Source organism: Aedes aegypti, chromosome 1, assembly GCF_002204515.2.
Source record: "Aedes aegypti strain LVP_AGWG chromosome 1, AaegL5.0 Primary Assembly, whole genome shotgun sequence".
In the NCBI taxonomy this organism is placed as follows: Eukaryota; Metazoa; Arthropoda; class Insecta; order Diptera; family Culicidae; genus Aedes; species Aedes aegypti.
Window position 1 is genome coordinate 55,743,204 of NC_035107.1, and position 21,451 is coordinate 55,764,654.

At 40.0% G+C, this 21,451-nt stretch overlaps 1 protein-coding gene across 1 annotated transcript in view; it reads right to left on the reverse strand.

The window, feature by feature from the left end:
- The window catches only part of LOC5571800 (frequenin-1), a 592,818-nt gene that overhangs the window by 168,373 nt on the left and 402,994 nt on the right, over positions 1 to 21,451 (reverse strand). Inside the window, exons 3-4 of the mRNA XM_001659880.2 lie at positions 8,852 to 8,876; positions 8,113 to 8,161 (exon numbers count right to left, since the gene is read on the reverse strand). Of these exons, the coding sequence (XP_001659930.2) occupies positions 8,113 to 8,161; positions 8,852 to 8,876 (74 nt within the window). The remainder of the gene's footprint in view (positions 1 to 8,112; positions 8,162 to 8,851; positions 8,877 to 21,451) is intronic.

Genomic DNA, 21,451 nt, shown 5'->3' on the forward strand with positions numbered 1-21,451 from the left:
CGCAATGTTCTTTGCTAAAGGTTTGGAAATTTTGATTGATGTCTTATAGAGCGTTAGATTGTATCTGATTTCAGAAACATTAAAAAAAGCTTCTTAGTCGTCGACTAAGCGCGACTAAGCAGGACGACAGGGCTGACTGTATCAAAGTTGACCGAAACACTCGAACATCACTTATCTGTATCTATATCATAAATCTGTATTCTATTCCATTCTATTTAATTCTTTTCTGTTCTAATCTGTTCTATTCTATTCAATTATACTCAGCCCTGTCGTCCTGCTTAGTCGCGCTTAGTCGACGACTAAGAAGCTTTTCTCAGATTTGTTTTTAGAATTTTTCACCCGAAGTCATAAAAAAATATGTGCAAAATCAACAACAATCTAACGCCCCATCAGAAATCAATCGAAATTACCAATCTTTACCTACCAACGCTCTAGAGTAATTTTACCCCATTTCATATAGAACAGAAGCATATTAACGCCCTGTAGAAAATCAATCGAAATTTACGAGCTGTATCAATGCCCTAGAGTAATTTCACCATTTCTATACGGCTTTACCAACGCTTTAATTTGACCTTATTCCACGTAGATCTAAATTGAAAACTCCAAGCTGTATCACCGCCCTGGAGTAATTGTATGACATTAATTAAAAATTCAAGCTTTATCTATGCCTAGGAGTAACTTGACCTTTCTTATGTAGACCAAGTGCATCTTTACGCCCCATCACATCACATCACTTGAATATTCCAAGCATTATCAACGCCCTGGAGTAATTTGGACTCGTGCTATGTAAATCAGCTGCATCTTAACGCCCTGTGGGACAAATGTCAATACGTGTAAACGCCTTTGATTGATTTGACCTTGTCATACGTAGATCAGGTGCACTTCAATGCCCTGCATCGATTGAAAACTCATATAGATCAGCTGCATCTTAACGCCCTGTAGGACATTATTTAACAATTTCAAGCTGTATAAATGCCCTGGAATAATTTCACCGCATCCCATGTAAATCAAGAACATCTTGACGCGCTGTATGACATCAATAGAAATTCCAAGCTCTATCAATGCCCTGGAGTAATTTGACCTAATCCCATATCGATCAAATATATCTCGACGCCCTGTAGGACATCAATAGAAAATTCAAGCTTTATCAACGTCCTGGAGTAATGTGACCTCATTTTACGTAGACCAAGTGCATCTTTACGCCCTGTAGGACATCAATTGAATATTCCAAATTTAAATAACGCCCTGGAGTGGTTTGACCTTTCTCCTTGTAAATAAGTTGCATTTGAACAACCTGTGGGACAAATGTCCCACCACTAATTTGACCTTGTCTTACGTAGATCAGATGCACCTCAATGCCCTATATCCGCCCTGGAGTAATTTGACCTTTTCTCAAGTACATATTAACGTCCTGTAGGACATCAATTAAAAATTATATGCTGTATCAACGTCCTGGAGTAATTTAGTCTCGTGTCATGTAAATCAACTTCATATTATTCGATATCTATTTTTCTTGTCTTACATAGATCAGATGCAACTTAATGCCCTATATCCATTGAAAACTCCAAGCTGTATCAACGCCCTGGAGTAATTTGACCTCATTCCATGTAGATCAGGTGCATCTGAACGCCCTGTAGGACATTAATTAAATATTCCAAGCTTTGGAGCAATGCCCTGGAGTAATTTGGCCTTATTCCACGTAGTTGAGAAACATCTTAACGCTTTGTATAACATTAATAGATCAAGCTATATCAACGCCAATCAAGGCCTGTTCAACGCCTTGGAAAAATGTAAGCTTTTCTTATTGAGGTCAGATATGATACAAACTGTATTACCGCCCTGGAGTAATTTGACCTTATTCTATGTAGATCAGGTGCAACTTAACAATGTGTAGGGCATGATTCGAAAATTCCAAGCTGTATCAATGCGCTGGAGTAATTTGACCTTATTCCACATTGATCAGCTGCATCAATCATCAAGCTGGCATTAATCGAAATTGTCAAGCTGTATAGTAATTGATCTTGTCTCATGTAGATCATATTAACACTCTGTAGAACATCAATTTCATGTTAAAATGTGCATGCATTCTGAGCAATATCAACAGCCAGGAGAAATTTGACCTTATCCTTTGAAGATCAGGTACATATCAACGCCCTATAGGATATTATTTGAGAATTCCAAGCTCCATTAACATCCAGCAGTAATTTCACCTTAGTCCACATTAATAAATTGAATCGTAATGCCCTGTAAAAATCAATCATTTTTTTTAATTTGTATCAACGCCCTGAAGTGATTATACTTTGTTTCACGTAGATCAGCTGCATCTTAACGCCCTGTCGAAAACCAATTGAATTTTGTTTGCTTTATGACCTTAACTAACATATATCAAGTGAAGAGTAGTATTTGGTCCTTTAGTTGCGCTATCTGCTCTTGCGGGAACGAGCGATACAATCAGGATCAATGTTGATTACCGTATTGGGTATGCCGAGCAATTTATTTATTATATTGGTAAGTTCTTTACATTTTATATGTTGTTTATAATATCTATATTTTGTCTCATTTTTTTCCATACTATTTATCAAACGTGTTACTTTTCCTCGAATGTCTTTTCCGCGAATGACAGTTTTCCGAATAACCCTTTTCCTCGAATCCCATTTTTTCAAATGACCTGTCTCTTCGAGAAGTGATGCAGTTCATGAAGGTGCAAGAATAATTTTCAGTGACAGGGTGCATACCAGATGACTGGTTCGTTCTGAAATGTAGGAAATTGTGAAACCGCATATTCGGAGTACAGACATTCAAGGGGCTGACGTTCGATGAAACGACATTTAGGAAATCAATATTTAGGGCAAAGTAGTACAGTTCCTAAATTAAATTGATATTACGATATAAAAGCATTTGCCTACAGGGCTGTATGCGCTTAATCCCTAATATTCGGTATTATGAAAAAAAATGTTGGTTAAATTATCTCGAGAGATCCTTCGATAAGAGCACGTGATCAGTAAGGGGGCCAAGACCACTCTCGAAGTTTGATGAAATATGTTAAAGCTTAATGCTGAAAAAATCTTCAACTTATATGTTCTTAGGACAGTCAGTTCATTTTCGTGTTTATAAATTTGACATGACTAAGAATACGCATCATATTTCTTTAAAAACATGTTTCGAGTTATGGTTCAGTAATTATCGCTGAATCGCGGTTACCATAGGCAATTTGAACTACAGTTTGCGTCTTAGTTTGCTTGAATTTTATAAAAAATGGAGGAGAGTGTTTTGGTTAATTCATATTGGCGGATCTTAGCTTGACAGTTTGCTAAAGGATCAGTTTTTTATAAATTCTATGTATTTCTTCACGTATCTTTCTTTTCATATATTCCTTGATACATAAAGCAACCTTAGAGGCATCGCATGGAGAAAAGATGTAGTCTAATTTAAAATAATTTTGGCGACCATTTTGAATTTGATTCCATTTTTAATTTTATCAAAAAACATGTTTCACTGTTAGCGCTTCATTTTGAATTCTGAGATTAACATTTTGTTCTTAGTCAATTTATCAAACAAAAATTCATACAATATCAAGTAATAAAAAATCATACAATTCAGATGTATTGTCAAAATTATGCTTTTTTACATTTTCACATTTTTTAAACGAATTGCAATAACAATATATTGTTTTAAAATCAAAATGCCAAACACAAGAATAATTTTGAAATTTGAGGCAAACACAAAAACGTTTTCAAATAAACGGTCGGTGAGGTTTTTGGATTGGCAAGAGATGATCCGTTTTACACTGAGTGGTAGGTTCTAAAAGACTGAGTTTATTTCATGGATTGAAATTTCTTTTAAAAGGGCACATCGTAATAGTCTTAGTTGTTAGACTCTAGGAAATAGTCACATAGCATACACAGTAGTATTGCTGTTTGCGTTTGACGTGCAAACCTTGGCTAACTGGGCTTCAAATGCGGCAACACAATGCAATCAAAGGATACTTAGCAACCATTATCCATATCACCGCCAACCTAGCAAAAAAATCAAACTTTGACTTCGCCTTCCTTGTGAAAAATCTTACCGCATTTGGTTCTCCCGCATTTGATATTTGCATTCCAAACGCACGCAGCAATATATAAAGCATTGTTATGGTAGATTCAAGATACAAGGACAACATAACTTTCACTTATTACATTAGCAAATTTTTCCACTAAATAATGTTTAAATCCATGTACTTGATCTCTTCGCATATCTTAATAGAAATGGAACACAAACTAAATACGAGCAAAACCATATTGGTTTTCGTTTGTTGGGAATGTGTATTAAAGTATTTTTGATATCTGTAATATTTATATATTAAAATGATGGTTTTTGGATTTCCGTTTATGATCTGTAAAGACTGAAAGTCGAAAACCCATAGCAACATAACCTCCATCACAGTTGATCCCTGTATATTAAAATATTTGTGCGATTTTTTTATGAGAAGACATCATTAACGTCTGGGAATAGAAGCGCCCTCTGGGCTATAGTAACGCCCCCCTTAAAAAGGGACGACTAATAAGCTCAAATTTTACGACGACAGGGCTGATTATACTCTACTTAAACTTATTCTACTCTGATCCACCCTACTTGTGTGATGTATAAGAACATATTTTTACAAATGGACACTATTAATTAACAACTGCGCGCAAAAGATTTGAACGGTACACTTTCGATATTTGTACGGCTTTTTAGCGCTCCCAGTTCTGTAAAAAATTGCTATGCTATAGAATAAAGAAATGTTTAGATACATAATTGTATGTTCGAATGTTGCGATCAACTTTGATGTTCAGCTATATTGATGTGTATATATTTCAATTATACTTTGGCTCTTTTCTAATGTCAATCTAAACAATTTGTGTACGTGTAAACTTTATGTAACTTGCTAAATTAAATGAAATAAGAACAACCGCAATGGTGTAATGATTATGTATGCGCTTAACCGTTGATTATAGATGAAACGGAATTCACCATGCAATATTCTTTCCATAAATTTCAAAAGGGCGTATCTGCATATCCTGTCCAAGAATTATTCATTCATATTTGAATGCTTTGGACAATTTTCTGAAATCACTATCAGGCGTTAGATTGTAAGATATATTGCAATTTTGAGGAAAACTTTCCGTTTTAAGCTAAGTATGCTGTTTCGCTCAAGAAAAGTAAAGAAATTCCTTGACTGAATGGGTCAAGAAATTTCCTACAGAGGGTCCCCTTTGAAGTGACATTTCTTCTCAACAGCGTACTGCGATCAGAAAAATGTGATTTTTCTGAACCATTTCTAGGAAGAAATTTTCCACGCATCGAGATAGGCGATTCCTTTTCTTGTCAGTAGCAAACCAGCCTTTACGGTTCAACGAAAAGCTACCGCAGCTGTCACATCACTGATATGCACTGGTAAATTATCAGTAGGCTTCAATGATACCTTGAATACCGTCTTGATGATTGTTGTTTGTTGCTATTTTTCATAGGCCTCTGCACAAAAATCGTTCTATCTCCTTCTCTCCTTCATTAAATTTGTAAACAACAAGGCCAGTAAACGTCAAAATGCCATACAAAACCAAAACAGTGCAGAGCCCCTACGTCTGTTTCAAGCATACTATGATTAAATTTTTGCCTCGATGATGGAATGATTTCGAAGCCTGCGGTAGAACTTTGACAGCTGCGGTAGAACTCTGCGGCTACCGCAAACAGGGAAATTTTCTTAACAACCGTAATAATTGTTCGTGTATTAGTTGATAAGTAATAACTAAACATAGCATTGGCCCTTTACAAATGGCGGTCTAGACTTTTTTTTAGGAAAATTTGTTTTTAAATATCTCAAACCAGATAAAAAATCAAAACTTTGTTCAAACAAGTAAATATGGCATATTTTATGTGATTTCTATCATATAAACTTCAAAAGGGCGTAACTCAAAATTCCGACTAAGGATTTTTTTTTCAAAATCGGCCCAGAGGTGCAGAACAGCGTCAGGAATCAACTGCTGACTGCCGTTTGAATGGTATATTTTATTTGATAATAACGGTAATTGAAGCACCGTGTCAACCCTTTTCGCGACGTTCATTTTGTTGCCATGGTCAGCAATCACAGCACGAGCTTTAGAATGAACGTCAACAAACACAAAAAAGTGTCAATTGAATGTCGTCTGACACGATGACATTTGCATAAATCATAAGTTTTGCAAAGAAATCAGACATCAGATCATAAACAACATGAATAGTTTGATCTTGCCTGTTCTGTAGAATGTGACACACATACAGTGAAAGCAGAACAGGAACAAAAAAAAAATCGTAACGTTTTCTAGCGAAGCTATCGTGGTCAGTGGCATTCAATTGACATTTTTATTTTCGACATTCGTTTGATTATGATATTCGATTATCAGCGAAAACATATCGACTACCGTGATTGCTTACAACAATGGTTCCAGTAATAAAATCAAAATCTATAAGCTCACCGATAATAAACGTGATTTCACACTCGACCCGTTCACTGGAAAACATAATAGCCATGCTAAATTTAGCTCAAATTAAAGTGAAGATACACCGAAGCCAAACCTCAAATTTAGAGCAAATATATAGAGAACTAGAAAACCGTTTAAACTATGAATTTGATCTATTGCACACCAAAAAAGAGAGACCAATCGATCAAATTTGCAGCGCAAACGGTTGTCTAGTTCTCTAGATTTGTGCCCTTGAAAATTCAATGTTTGGCTTCGTTACATCTTCGCCTTAATCAAAGAAATTTCCTCGTGGAATTCACGAAATCCGCGTCACTGGCACTGACTTGGCATAAACAAGAGAATTCATTCCACCGAATGCCCATCAGAAGATAAAATTTCACAAAAAGGCATCTCTCTGATGCACAGCCAACGACGGTGACGCAAACTAATACGGCACTACCACAACGTTGGAGTTTCAAAATTCCGATCAAACTTTGACTGTCGTCTGCTGCAAAGTCATAGTCAAGCTCGCCGTTGAAGCAACGATGAGCTGTTCACCAGCGGCTAAATTCCCCCTTTCAATTAAATTCCGTCGCAGCACCTATCGAACGAAGCAGCGCCCGGAGCGCCATCTCCGTTCACTTTTCCTAACTGCGTTGATTGGAAAGTAAGAGTTTGGTTCTTCGAATCTGCCGTCAATGGGGGACCAGGTGGACCCGGAGGACAGTTAGGATAACGGGTGGGTCAGGTGTAAAACCACATCCCACAACATGACTTTTCGATCCGATTTAGGAACCCCTCCGGTTCTTGGTAGCTCTACGGGATGGTAGCAGCAGAAGTTTGAGGTTAGATTTCGGTGGTTACCGGCGGAATGAAAACAACGTTAATTGATCAGATAATTGTTTCCCAACGGAGGAAAAGAGACTTCAGGGCGTTCACTGAAGAGGACGAAGATTGATTTCAATGCCATTTTGGGTCATCGCAAACGTGATGAGCTGTCATTGATAACATGAAGTGTTGCTTCGTAAAAGTTTTGAACGAATGGGTCATCCCAATTATGGAATAACTCAAACGCAAATGTATGAAAATAGATTAAAGTTTTCTTGGACTCATTTGCCCTTCAGCAACTGAACAATTTAGCCGAAGACGCTATCTTTCTAAGTGGTCTGGCTCCTGAGATGTTTGCAAAACAAATGATTCATTTTCACTAGTGTCGCCTGGTGGTGGAATTCTGAATGATCATCGCATGCCAGTCATTGATGGGTTTTCTGTAATAAATGTAGATCACAAGCAAATTCTGACTGATTTGTAAAGCGTTTAAAACATAAGTTCTCCAGTCTTAGGATTTGTTCGTGATTGTACCAAGAAAGGATTAATTCAAAGACATTGAACGCTAAAAGGAGAAAGAGGAGAAAGTTCGTGGAACATTATTGAAATTGTTTCCATTTTCCCTTGCCCCGATGTCTGTTTCGTGTCAGCATAAACAGTTCGTTGGCCATGAGTCCACGTTCCCTCCCAATGTTAAACATTCAAATGAAGAATTTCCAGTCAAAAGCATCGCGCCGGCTATCGCCCCGAGACCAGACCGAACCAGGCTACAAATTCCGCCGCCCAAGTCGAACATAAATTTCGCCGAAATTAATCCGCTTACCTGCTCTGTCAGCAGTCCGTTGGGACAGTCTTTCAGGAATCCTTTGTGCCTGGTGGTGGTGGCATTGGCAACCATTGACATCCAAGACGGCCATGATGTTCCCCGGGCGGGATCGCAGTAGCCGTCGTCGCAGCCGCAGCAGTTACAAATGAAATGGAATAAAAAATGAGAGTGAAGGAGAAAAATGACATTATCCATGTTCAATTTTGGTTCAGCTGTCGCCGGTTTTGACAAACAGCTAAGATGTGACTGTTCGTTGTGCGGGAGATGGGCACTGCAGCAGTTTACTTACAGTAATGGCCAATACATCTGCAACTTTTTCGGTTCTCCATACAAAATAAAGGGATTGAATACTGAGAAAATTGAGAATATCTCTCACTTATGGCTCTCTGTAACAATCATGATCCGCAACACATCATGAGATCGTCTTCTGCTACAGCTTTGATTTGGATCAGACCAGATGTTTTTCTTCGCTTGCTTCGATCGTTCTCCGGAAACAATTGAGCACGAATTCTACTAGCCTACTTAACTTGACAACTCTATATGAGAAATCCAAAAAGTTGCAAATGTATTGTCCAAATCTGTATATAAAGTACGCGATGACAGCTGTCCCAGCTGCAAAAGGTGGGTAGGCTCCGGCCGGTGAGAATACGGATGACGTGGGGGCCCAGCTCGACAGTCAGTGAAGTCATTATGGGGATTTAGGGGCTGCGAAACAAAATGAAACGTGACTGCTTACCATTGTCGAATTTCCTTTTCTGTGACTGGGGAAGAAAAGAGAAAATGAGGAAAGAAAACGTTAGATGGGATGCATTGTGCAAGGGGAAAGAGAGTGATAGATACTGATTGATTCAAGATGATGGAACAAGCGTTGATGGTCATATTTTCTACCCTTTGACAGTTAATTTGTAGCTTGACAGCTCAGTGTTAACAGTGTTAACTCTTCTTAGAATAGAGTTTCGATTTTTTGTTAGTTTAAAAAATATTGGTTTCGAATGACGAAAAAAGTTAATGTTTTAAACGCTCATTATTGATGATAGCAACTCCACCACATGCTCCATCCGTGCAATCATTTCGAAAAAACAAAAAAGTTTGGTTCTCTTTTGAGTTTGGATCCAGGTTTCAAATAACTTTCAGTAATAATGTAGAAATGTAATTTCAAAATTTTCGTCATCAAAAAGAATTTTCTTACACACAGCACTAGAGTATAATGCGCTCTGGAGCGTCAATGGTAATACTCTCTACTCTTTGACAGTCAATTTGTAGCTTGACAGCTTCGTGTTAGGTTTCCAAATAACCCCAACAAATCAAACAGTTCAATAACTAAATATTGACAATTCTAATTCGATCGCAACAAATTTAGTTCACTCAATTGCAAACATCAACTCGTCCATTAATCTGAACACTCAACTGAGTCCAAATTGGAAACGAATAACTTTGAAACAAAACAACTCAAATTTGCCTCAGCAAAATAAAACTCGCAAACATCCCCGGCTGCAGCATCTGGCTCTCGGCTTGATGCCATTATTTATTGCACAGTCGTTGCTTGCTTGCTTGCATTTTGCATATCACCAGTTGCATCGCCAGCCTGAAATTATGCAAATGCAAATCCGAGGCTTATTCCGTTCGCTCCGTTCGTGTGCCGCCAAGAAAAACTCTTCGCCTTCGCCTTCGTTCATCGTGTAACAACATCCATCCAAACTGCAACAACATTACCGCTCCCGATATGCCGAGCAAGCCATGACTGACTTTTATTTATGGTGTAAACAGTCTGTAAACAGCTTTGCAGTTTATTCTAGATTATTCACTTTGTCACCAGCCCCTGTACTCTCGCCTGCTGCGTTCCAAGGGCCAATTTTTTAAAAAAAGTTTGTTTTTCATTTCCCCGGGACCGATTCGAAATGGCGACAATGGCTATATTTCCATGGGGCGGCAATAAATTACGATCGTGCTTCATGCGATTATATACAGCCATCGTCAGTCAGCGGAAAATTCAACACAAACAGAGTAATTTTTCAAAAACTAGGAACCAATTTGGATAAAAGCCTCCTTCGTTGGATCCGGTGGGACGTGAGCCCTCTTACCAACAGTAGGCTATGCAATTTCAAATTCGATTCATCTGCAAATGTCAAATCAGCGATGCCATTCAATACGCAAAAAAAATGGTGCATCGAAGGATCGGATTGATTGAGTGCTGGGGCGTACGTTTTTTTTAGGCAATCCGTGAAATGGAAACCACTCGTGACATGTGGACACTGGACTGACCAAAAATGTTATGTGGATAGCGGGAAATCGAGTGCTATCGCGGAAATTGAAACGGGTTTCGATCTCCTGATAAAGCGTAACAAGTTTGATTCATATAAATATCTGAAAACGTTTGAATTGAAAGTATTTCTAACTTTCTGATAGAAGCTCTCTAAGCTGTTGTAAAAAGGCTTAGATTCATAGTTTTTGAAGGAAGCATTATTTCGATGAATTTTCATTTTCCATAAGTACTTTATTTTCTAAAAAAAAGTTTTTGGAAAAAAAACTTAACAAATAAATTTTAATTTTTATGGCTTCTTACAATGTTAAAGAAACTCTTAAAGCTTTTTTAAAGCTTAAAAAAAATTCTTATTTCTTAAGAGAAGCTATAATGAGTTTTTTTTAAAGGGAAAATATTTCCGTATCTCGATGTATGGAAAATTACTTGTCTGAAATGGCTAATAAAAACACATTTCTTTGATCGCTTTACGAAGTTGAGGAGATGGCTTCAGTGCAATTTGAGCTTTCTGTAGAAAATTTCTTGTTTTATTCAGGCAACAATTTTCTAACTTCAATTGAGCGACATGACATAATAGCATGGCATGGCTTCTGGGAAGAAGCTTTCCAGCTTCTGGGAAGAAGCTTTCCAGCTTCTGGGAAGAAGCTTTCCAGCTTCTGGGAAGAAGCTTTCCAGCTTCTGGGAAGAAGCTTTCCAGCTTCTGGGAAGAAGCTTTCCAGCTTCTGGGAAGAAGCTTTCCAGCTTCTGGGAAGAAGCTTTCCAGCTTCTGGGAAGAAGCTTTCCAGCTTCTGGGAAGAAGCTTTCTAGCTTCTGGGAACAAGCTTTCCAGCATCTGGGATGAAGCTTTCCAGCTTCTTGGCGGAAGTTTTCCAGCTTCTTGGCAGAAGCTTTCCAGCTTCTTGGAAGAGAAGCTGAAATCTTGGGTTGCGATTTTTCGAACTTATGGGCTCAGATCTTGGGGGGCAACTTTAATTCGCTTGCCTTTGATCTTAGTTTCTACTTCCATCGATATTTTGATATTTTTCATTATATGAATGAAATATATATCATTTTATCCGATTCTGAATCGAACTCTTTCTTTAAAGCAATTTTTATTTCATTGTCAAAAGCAGTGCCAAATGGAGTGTAATACATTCGCTCCACATGCAAAGAATTTATTCTCACGTAACCACTTTCAAATCCTCTTCAATTCCTAAATAAAATCACGTTCTCCTTTGCGTTCAAATGCACCAGCCAAGGCATCAGACCCCGGACCCTGGAACCGCCTTCGCCGTAAAAAAAACGTGCATGATAACCATCCACTCGCTAAACCGAATGAATAAATTTGCATCACACTCCAGTCGGAATTCCCTGGAGTGCTTCAGAGCAGGCTATAGAAGCTGCTCCCCAACACGCTTCCACCCGTTGCCATGGCGATCACGTCGGATTCGTCCCCTGCCACAGGATTGCTGCGATGGGAAGAAAGGGCGACAGTCCCACATCGTGACTCGAATTGACTTGCTTGGATTTGTCACTTGGCCACGGGTTAGACAGTTGGTATACATGGAAGGACACGGCCAAGGCAAGCCTGAATTTGCTCTGGTACATCCTGGAGCAGCAGGTGTTCCATAGTCCCTCTGCTCTCTGTTCGGTCAGAGGTGCCGGGCAGATGCCGGAAGAAATTGAAATTTAAATTTTTCAACAGCTGATAGTAAAAGGGATCATGCTTTAGTGTACTTTCGCGACAAATGAAAATCGAAACTTGTTCGCCTTTGGAAAGGTTGAATTCTTCTTATGTTATTTTTCTGTATTGAGATTTTCGTGCTCAAAAAACGTTTAGCTATCATTTAAAATTAACGTTTGTGAAGGTTTTTTTTTAATTCGTAAAACCGAATTCAAAAAATCTTATATAAAATATTACATACTAACGAAATTAATGACTTTTTTCAATCCAAAAGAACGATAATCAGCTCTTACTTATTTCAAAATAAGACTCAGTCAACTTTCTAGGATTCGATATTGAAGAAACCATCGGGATGAAGAACACAAAATTAGTGCAACTGAAAAAAAATACTATTGAGGTAACCATGACAACCTTCTACTATGGTTACTATGATTTTGTAATTCAATATCGAAATATGAAATAACGAGTAATGGAGAGTTGGCTGTATTTCAATACAATCATATAATATACCAGAAAAGTATGTTTCCTACACGGTGTGGTTCGTTTTCATATGTGTATCTTTCACCTCATAAAGCTCCTCCAATTCATGACAGCAAAAACGTGAATTTCTAGAAAAAAGCACCAGAATAACGACTCTGAAACGCTATTTATGCAACGGTGTGACCGTCCCGAAAGCCAAGCGATAAACGGGAAGTAGTTTCTTTCCCACGGTTCATCCTCTTCATCTCCATTCAAAAGCAATGGGAACCGTTCGAGCAAATTTGTGAATGCACTCTTGCATCAATGAGCGCGAGCGCTGGGGTGCTTCATTTGAAAGGGTCTGAATAACGAATATATGTGCGACACTACATTGCAATCTAGCTTTCATTTTTATCAGCCATGCACTGCATGCACTGGGTTTCGGAAAGGAAATAATAGTAGTTGAGGTTTATACGCGCGGGGTAAATCTGAGAAACAGTTTTGTGAATGATTTTCCGGGGAAAGACACCAAAAGTGAGATATTCACTTTTTTATTAACAAGGTCAGGTTTGAGACTGATTATGACTAACAAGTGTAGGAGTTGAAAGAGATTGCTGTAGCTTTCAGTCACAGAAACGAACATTACTTTATAACACTTAAGCTTATGTTGCAGATACAATTCAAGAAAGCTTCTCCCTGCAAGCTGGAAAGCTTCTTCCAAGAGACTGGAAAGCTTTTTCCAAGCAGCTGGAAACCTTCTTCCAAGAAGCTGGAGAGCTTTTCCCCAGAAAATGGAAAGCTTCTTCCAATCAGCTGGACAGCTTCTTTCAAGCAGCTGGGAATCTTGTTCCAAGCAACTAAAATGCTTCTTCCAAGCGGCTAAAAAGATTCTTCCAAGAAGCTGGGATAGTTGCCGAGGCGGTTTCCGATGTTTGGGAGCAACGTGGCGTAGTTGGCTACATAAGCGGATGGGCATGGGTTTGTCGCTTTTTGTGCAACGGGAGGAGAACGAGAACTAATTTTATCACGCTCACCGGAACAATCAGAACGATATTTTTTTCCCTACATTTTAGCTACACTATCTACACATTTTAAATAAAATAAATAACGAAAATGAACGAATTAAAATATTTACAAAACACGGTGGTGGATTATTATTATTATTATTATTATTTATTAAAGACACTTTACCACTTTAGTGGCATTCGTGTCAGCGTTAACTTATTTGTTTACTATACAAGTATTGGGATATTAAATTTCATTGTATATGTTGCTGTCTTTTAAAAACTGTAGAATTGCTGTTTCTCGTTGTGGGTTATACGATAAAATTTCGCATAGTGAGCCGGTGATTCCACAGTTAGATCGTTGGTGAGCGTACAATCTGCAGTCAGTCAGGATGTGTTGAACAGTAGTTCGCGTCCCACAGCTGTTACACATTGGCGGAGACGACTTGTTGAACAGATACGAATGGGCGAGACGAGTATGTCCTATACGAAGTCGTGTCATAGTGCGTTGTTCAGAGGCGCATTTGCGGTCTGGGTATTTTATGGGTGAACATTTTACTTGCCTTAGTTGTGATACACTTTGACGCCACTCGAGCTCCCATACAGACCAAATCTTAAGCCTGATGTTCTTAATGAGGTCTTGGACTGGTAATGCAGTGTCAAGTTTTTGTTTGCTACGAGCTTGCTTGGCTAAGCTGTCAGCGCGCTCATTCCCTGCGATACCACAGTGACCTGGGATCCAACAGAACGTGATGCTTCGACTTCGGGAAACTCTTTCTATGGATTGAATCCACGGGTGTTTAGAATGACCGCTCTGTAGAGCGTCCAAACAACTAGCAGAGTCGGTGAAGATAATCGTGTTATTGTGCTCACTTGCACTTGTCGCAGCGGTCATGAGGGCGTGAGCTTCGGCTGATAACACGCTGCAGGCTTCCGGTAGCGCATAACTTTCTTCCTTGTCCTCCATGACTACACCTACTCCGGTGAAGTCAGCGTCTTTGGAGCCGTCAGTGAAGGTTTTTTTGTGGTGTTGGTACTGGTTAGATATCAACTCTTGGAATGTGGGTATAACAATATTGCTGTTTGTACCCGCTTTGATCTTATTTCTAACATGGTTCTCGGTGTACGGGGAGTGTGCATACCATTCTCGGTCATAATTTCTCAGCGTGCTACATACATTTGGCATGCTGTAGCCTGTTGTTTGTCGTAGAAAATCCTTAGCTCTTAGCACTACAGGATAGTTGACTGCTGAGGGATTTTTCTCCAGAAGCCGCACCGCTAGTTGCGCTAGACGTTTTATTAATGCCAGACGAAATGGGAGACATCCAGCTTCCGCCATAATAGAATTGATGGGGCTGGATACAAAGGCTCCCGAAGACTGGCGTACTACCTCGTTGTATGTTGGTCCAAGTATTCGCTCCATGTCATCAATATTGCGGCTTGTGAGACCTAGGCCGAAAAACAGTTTTGAGGTGATCAGAGCTGCTCCTGCTTTCAGTAGGGTGAATCTGCTGCTTCTTTTCAGTCGGCATCCTAGAATTCTAAGAATGTTAATCCTTTTGCTGCAGCTGCTCTTGACGGATGCTAGGTGTTGCTTAAAGTTGAGATTTGGATCTAGCATAATTCCGAGTATTTTCATTTTTCGAACATGCGCTATAGATGCTCCGTTGATTTTAATAGCTCGGCCTCGCTTCCGATGACGCAGTCGGCAGCAGTGAAGAAGTTTGGATTTGGTTGGCGCGATCGAGAAGCCAACACTATTGGCCCATTCAGTAACAGAACCAACAGTTTTATTCATTATTTGGCGTAACAATTGTCGATTTGACCCCTTCACTACAAGGATGACATCGTCAGCGTATAGCAGAATTTCAGCGTTTAGAGAGGTATTTTGGTGAAGATGGGCTGCATGGCTATCAGGAAGAGGGTGACCGACAAAATGGATCCCTGTGGCACTCCGTTTTCAGCCTTCCTTGAGCTTGATATGTGTCCGTTGGCGGAGACTTGGAATGATCTGTCGACAAGGAAGCTGCAAAGCATATTTAACATTCGGCCGGAAATTTTCCATTCCTTCAGAGTGCGCAGAATTCCCGGCTTCCATGTTGTGTCGTAAGCTTTAGATATATCGAGGGCTACGATCTCGACATGTTCATCGTTTTCGAAGCTTAGAAGGGACTCGAGGTGAGCTAGATGGGACTCAACACCTTTACCTGGGCGGAAAGCATGTTGACGAGGGTCCAATTTCTTGTTTGTCTCGAGCTCGGTAGTGAGACGACGGTTTATCATCCTTTCGAAGACTTTGCCTAAGCAACTAAGCAGAGCTATCGGTCTGTAGCCGTCTGCCATGCTGCGATCCGCGTCTGGTTTGGGAATAGGCACAACTGTTGCTAATTTCCACTGTTCTGGGAATGTTCCACTGTTCCATATTCGGTTGAACAGCTCCAACATGGCCGTTTTGGACGATATCGGTAGACGCTGCAGCATTGGATAGCTAATGTTATCTGCACCAGTTGATGAACCTCCTTTGCGATCAAGAGCCCATACTAATTCTTCTATAGGTCTGTGTTGTAGCGTTTGTAGAGGTGTGGTCGCTGGGACTTGTTGTATAAGTTGGAGTTTGATGCGTGTTTTCTTCTGAATTTTTCAGGGTAGCTGGAATTAGCTGATTTTGTTTCGTACTCGTCAGCCAGAGCTTCTGCTACATCTCTTCCGTTGTTTGTGAAACCTTTAGGGAGGTTTAGTGCAAGTGTGTATGAAGTCCGTTTACCTTGGAGTCTGTTTAGCTTATTCCATACCTCGCTTGCTGAACTCGTGGGGTTGATACTTTCTACGAAGTCTTCCCAGCATTTTTGTTTTGCTTCTTTAACAATCTTACGAGACGAAGCACGAGCGTCGTGAAATTGTTTCAAAGCCTCTTGCCTCTTAGGATCTTCGGGTCCAAGCCGCCGAAGGGCACGCAGTCGCTTGCGTCTTTGTTTCACGGCTATCTTGACGTCTTCGCTCCACCATGCAACCGATTTTGTCCCGCGTTTAGTTGAGCTTTTTGGAATAGAGGCTTCAGCTGCTGAGATGATTCTATTCGTGAACTCTTCGACTGTCAAAAAATTTCCTGGACGTAGAGTTTCGCTGGTGATTTCTTGGAATAGTTCCCAGTTAGCTTTGCCGTGAATCCATTTCGATCGACAGGGCAATTCGCTTGAAGCGCTCAACAGATCAATTAAAATTGGCAGATGATCGCTGTCTGAGGTATCCGTCTGTATTTTCCAGGCGAACTTAGCTGCCACCGATGTAGAACATATCGAGATATCGAGGGCTTGAGAGTTCCCGGTGACAGGATCTATTCGGGTGTGAGATCCGTCGTTTAGGACAACCATGTCATTCCGGACAACCAATTCCAGAATTGCTTCACCTCTTCTTTTTGCTTCAGTGATAGCTGTGCTTGTTGTGCTTCCCCAGGCAACATGATGTGCGTTCAGGTCTCCCAAGAGCATTACTGGTTTTGGAAGCTCTTCTAGAAGATCTTCTAGTAGGTTGATAGCGTTCTTGTCCTTTGGGGGTAGATACACTGAGACAACGGTAATTTCTGTTGGAGCGAAAAGTTGAACCGCAACAGCTTGGATACGGGTTTGTATTCGTTGGAAGGGTGAGCCCCTCCTGACGGCCACACCTGCGCCTTGTCTTCCGTGTGTCGAACACGAGCTAAATAGGAATTCGTATTTATCGCCCAGGAGTTTCGCCGGTGCTCTTTGATGGTCTATATTCGTTTCTTGGAGAGAGACTACTACTGGTTGATGTTTCGCGATCAGCATCTGTAACTCGCTGTAGTGTGACCTGAGACCACATATGTTCCATTGCATGGCAAAAGAAGGTGAAATGGCTTGCTCTTCGCTGTTTGATGATATTGTAGCGTTGGAGGATTTTGAGTTAGATCGTGGGCTTCTTGGGTGTCGGTGGAGGATGTTTGGTGCGGCATCAGTTGTGAAAGTGTGGGTGTAGTTCGCCTCGACTGGATTTTGGGAGGAGGAGAGAAATGCAAGGCGCTCGTGGTAGGCGTCATTCCTGCCCCCCCGAGCATCCACTTCCAGAACTGGAAGGGGGTAGGTTACTTCACGCTTTCCCTTCGCTCGTCGAGGTTCCCCGTGAAGATGGCTACGGAGAAAGGACTCGTTGTTCTTGTTTTCGGTGGTATTGCTTCTCCGCTGTGTGGTGGCTGTGTTTGTCCCTAGATTGGTGGGAGAGTTTGGAAGGATTGAATGGTTCACTGGTAAATAGCGTTAAGTGAAGATACTTGCCGATACAGTCGGCTTTTCCACGTCGACTGCCGCCAGAGGCTCATCGGAAAAATCCGGGACATCTCTGGTCAGGGTCGACGTGGTAAGCCTCGCACATGGCGAATCAAAAGAAGTAGAAGTGGACGATGGTTTACAGTTCAGGTTGTTGTACTGGTACTAAGCAGCAGAGTTAGAAACAATGTTGTAAGGTAAAGCTGAACTTTTTCGCTTGATAGCAGCCGAGCTGGAAGTTTGGCCGTCGACGGGTTGGAGGTAGACGTCCCGGATCGTCTCTCTTGCCAGACTCGCTTCCTCTTCTGGAAGTGAAGGGGGTACTACACATTCCCCACCTTCAAACCGCTCGCAGTGTTGATTGCTGTAATCTAGCGTATTTTTCGATCGATGTCCAGAATCATGTTCCGTTGGTTTGTAGCTGGGGTCCATTCTTGCGTCTTGATATGAGTTCCGTTCTTCCGTGTTCGTGTCCGTTTTAGTTGCCAGGTCAGGGTCGGAGTTTGGGGAGATGGTTTTGTAGGTTTCTCCGGTCATCACGTTTCCGTGTTGGTGGTGTTGTTGCTTGTACATGGATGGTTCGATACACGTTTGCCCCGGTTGCAGCGGGAGTCTGTCGGAGAAATTTCGAATACACGTTTACCACTTCGGCTCCTGGTTCGAATGCCATCATCGGTTCCATTGTCTTCAGCAGTCGGTGATACAAATGTTTTATCTCTTCTCGACTGGTGCTCTGTCTTACGGCTTGTTCCAGATACCCGGGTGGGTGCAACAGATGAATTTGGTGGTAATGATGATGGTTTTGTGAACGTTGGTTGTGGTTCTTGAGGGGCTGACTTGAGAATTGCTATCTCTTCTGTGAATTTATTTTGACGCGAATTTCACTAATAATTCCTCGATTTTTCCCCAAATTCCGTTGGGTCAGTATGACAACTGACGGTGTCTACCACACAACAATTTTGTGGGAATCAATGAGTTGTGATTCGTAGCAAACCGATAAGTTTTGTTACTAGTAGCTGGCGCGTGTTGATATGCAACATGACCCGATTACTCGAAACTGGTGGTGGATTATGTTGCCAACCAATACTAATACTTTAGACCAAAACAACTCAACACGGTGACATTAAACACGCCACGTGAAAAACACTCAAACGTGGGTAAATAACACACGGAAAATAAAGTGGGTGTAGAAAACACTCCACATAAAAATTACACAAAATGAGATAATTGTAACCACAGGTTACAAAGTTCAAATGATTTCAACGACATATTCACTTACATGCCACAAAAGTCTTTCACAATAAAATTATTTTTCATAGGCTGAAGTGATCTAAGGCATTACGGAGCTAATTTCATCATATAACCAAATTAGTGTTTGTATCACAATATTCTGGCTAGTTTTGTGAGCCCAAGGACTCACGATTCAGATTATTTTACTTGCCACTGGTTGCTACCTGTTGTACATCGAAGCGAAGTATACGTCAAAGAATACTTTACGAGTTGAGTTTTCGGTTATAGGTAGCAGTGTATGGAATAAAATAAAATTAACGACGTAGAACACAGCGATACAAAATGGAAGGACCTAATGCAGAGATTAGATCATCCGTTATTAGTGTGTTCAATGGAATTCAAAATCGTAGCATTTACAGAGCTTTATTTTAAATGTTTGTTTTTGTCAGTTTCGAAAACTTCGTATAGCTCCCGAAGTATGATTGTGTTCGTATGTGAAGGGTCATGGCAGCTGGTGGGTCTTTACATCACAACCAAAGTTTGCGATCGCAAAAAGAAAATATCTTCAGTTTCTGTAGGATTCAAACCATATTATGGTAGGTAGACCAGCGGGTAATCAACAGGGCCACAGTTTCTGTAGGATTCAAACCATATTATGGTAGGTAGACCAGCGGGTAATCAACAGGGCCACAGAACAATTTACGATTTTCTGGTAACCAACACTGGAATATACGTAGAATCCATGAACAACTCGGTTTTCATCATATTTTATATATCTATTGAAAATTATACCCTTTCAGTTTGAATTCCATTGCCCCGAATTCCTGAAGACCGCGAGTTCCTGTTCCTAGAATGGCATTACTTCGAATTCCATTATCACGGGACAATGTCATTCAAGGTATATATTCTGTACAATAGCATTCAGTGCAATAGTGCGTTCAGGGTGATGACAGTCGGGTAAATTAAATTTAAGGAAATACAATTTGTGGTTAAGGTACAGAATCTTCTCAAGAAAGCTTTGATTTTTAAGGAAGACATGAAACATTAATCTCTGCAAGTGCTATGATTTTAAATTCGATGAAACTAAATAATAACACATGTTTCTTACTTTTCTTAAACGTATTTCATGTTTTGAGCCTTTCTCCTTACGAATTATCTTGGGAATGAGTTGATTGATTTGTACAATTCTTTTATTATTGCATTTATCCAGGGCTCTTACGTGTTTGTGAAATTGAAAGGACCGGGAAACCTAAAGGTAAACTTGTAGATTTATGAAAAATCTAAACGTGCAACAAGTGATCACAAAAGTATTGACAGTGGTCTAGATATCTATAGTTTGGACAATAGTGCATTACTTAGTAATTGTAGTTCTGAGGCAGTACAAAGTTAGCCGGAACAGCCTAGGGGGTATTAGTTTATGAAGAATAATAATGACACAAAAATGGCTTACGGCACTTGAGCCTTTGAAAAATTAATCAATTGTGACAAACTTTGGCGACATGTAAGCGCAATTTATTAAAACATTTGGAAATGCTTAACGGTATTAGAATGCATAATAAATCTATTTATAATTAATGTTTTCAATGGTTACACCTCAAAAATTTCGTCTATCTTCTCGTTAAAAACACCACCAAGAGGTTCCAAATAACCAAACAAACCAACCTTGAACCATATTTTGATGATATATTTCTTCTGATAATCACGATCAATGAAAACCCGTTTAAATATCTGAAATTTCCGTTGAATTAGTGGATTTTCACATTCAAAAGGGCGTAACTTGAAAACGGGCCTACGATTTTTTTTAAATTTTGCCTGGTAAGCACAGATTTGATGGCGATTTTTTCTGATAATAACGGTATAACGGTCAGGAGAGCACCGTGTCCCGAACACGAAATTGCCAGATCAAACCTTTGTACAAATCTATGTAAAGTTTACTCCATGAAGCTGGAAAGCTTCTTCCCAGAAACTGGAAAGCTACTTCGAAGAAGCTGGAAAGCTTCTTGCATAGAAGCTGGTAAACTTTTACCAAAAAACTGGAAAGGTTTTTCCTAGAAGCTGGCAAGTTGGTAAACTTCACCCAAGAAGCTAGTTAAATTCTCGCCCAGAAATAAGAAAGCGTTTTGCTCGGAGGCAAAGACTAAAGAGACTAAAGAGACTGGTTTACCCTCGGGTTAAAGTCCCCCTCATACGTCTCGTATTTAACGGGACAGTACCGTTTTCATCACCTTGACGAGCTGTCCCGTCGTTTTATTGAAAATGCTCAAATTGTCCCGTTTTTTTTTTGGAAATTGAGAATAGATACTGCATAGTACACAACAGTCAAAACGAATAACAGCAGTATAATAAATAGTTTTATTACCTCGCAAAGTTTTCTGTCTTCATAAATATTTTTTGAATAGTTATCAGTTTTTCAAGGTAAATTGAATTTGTACATTTTGAC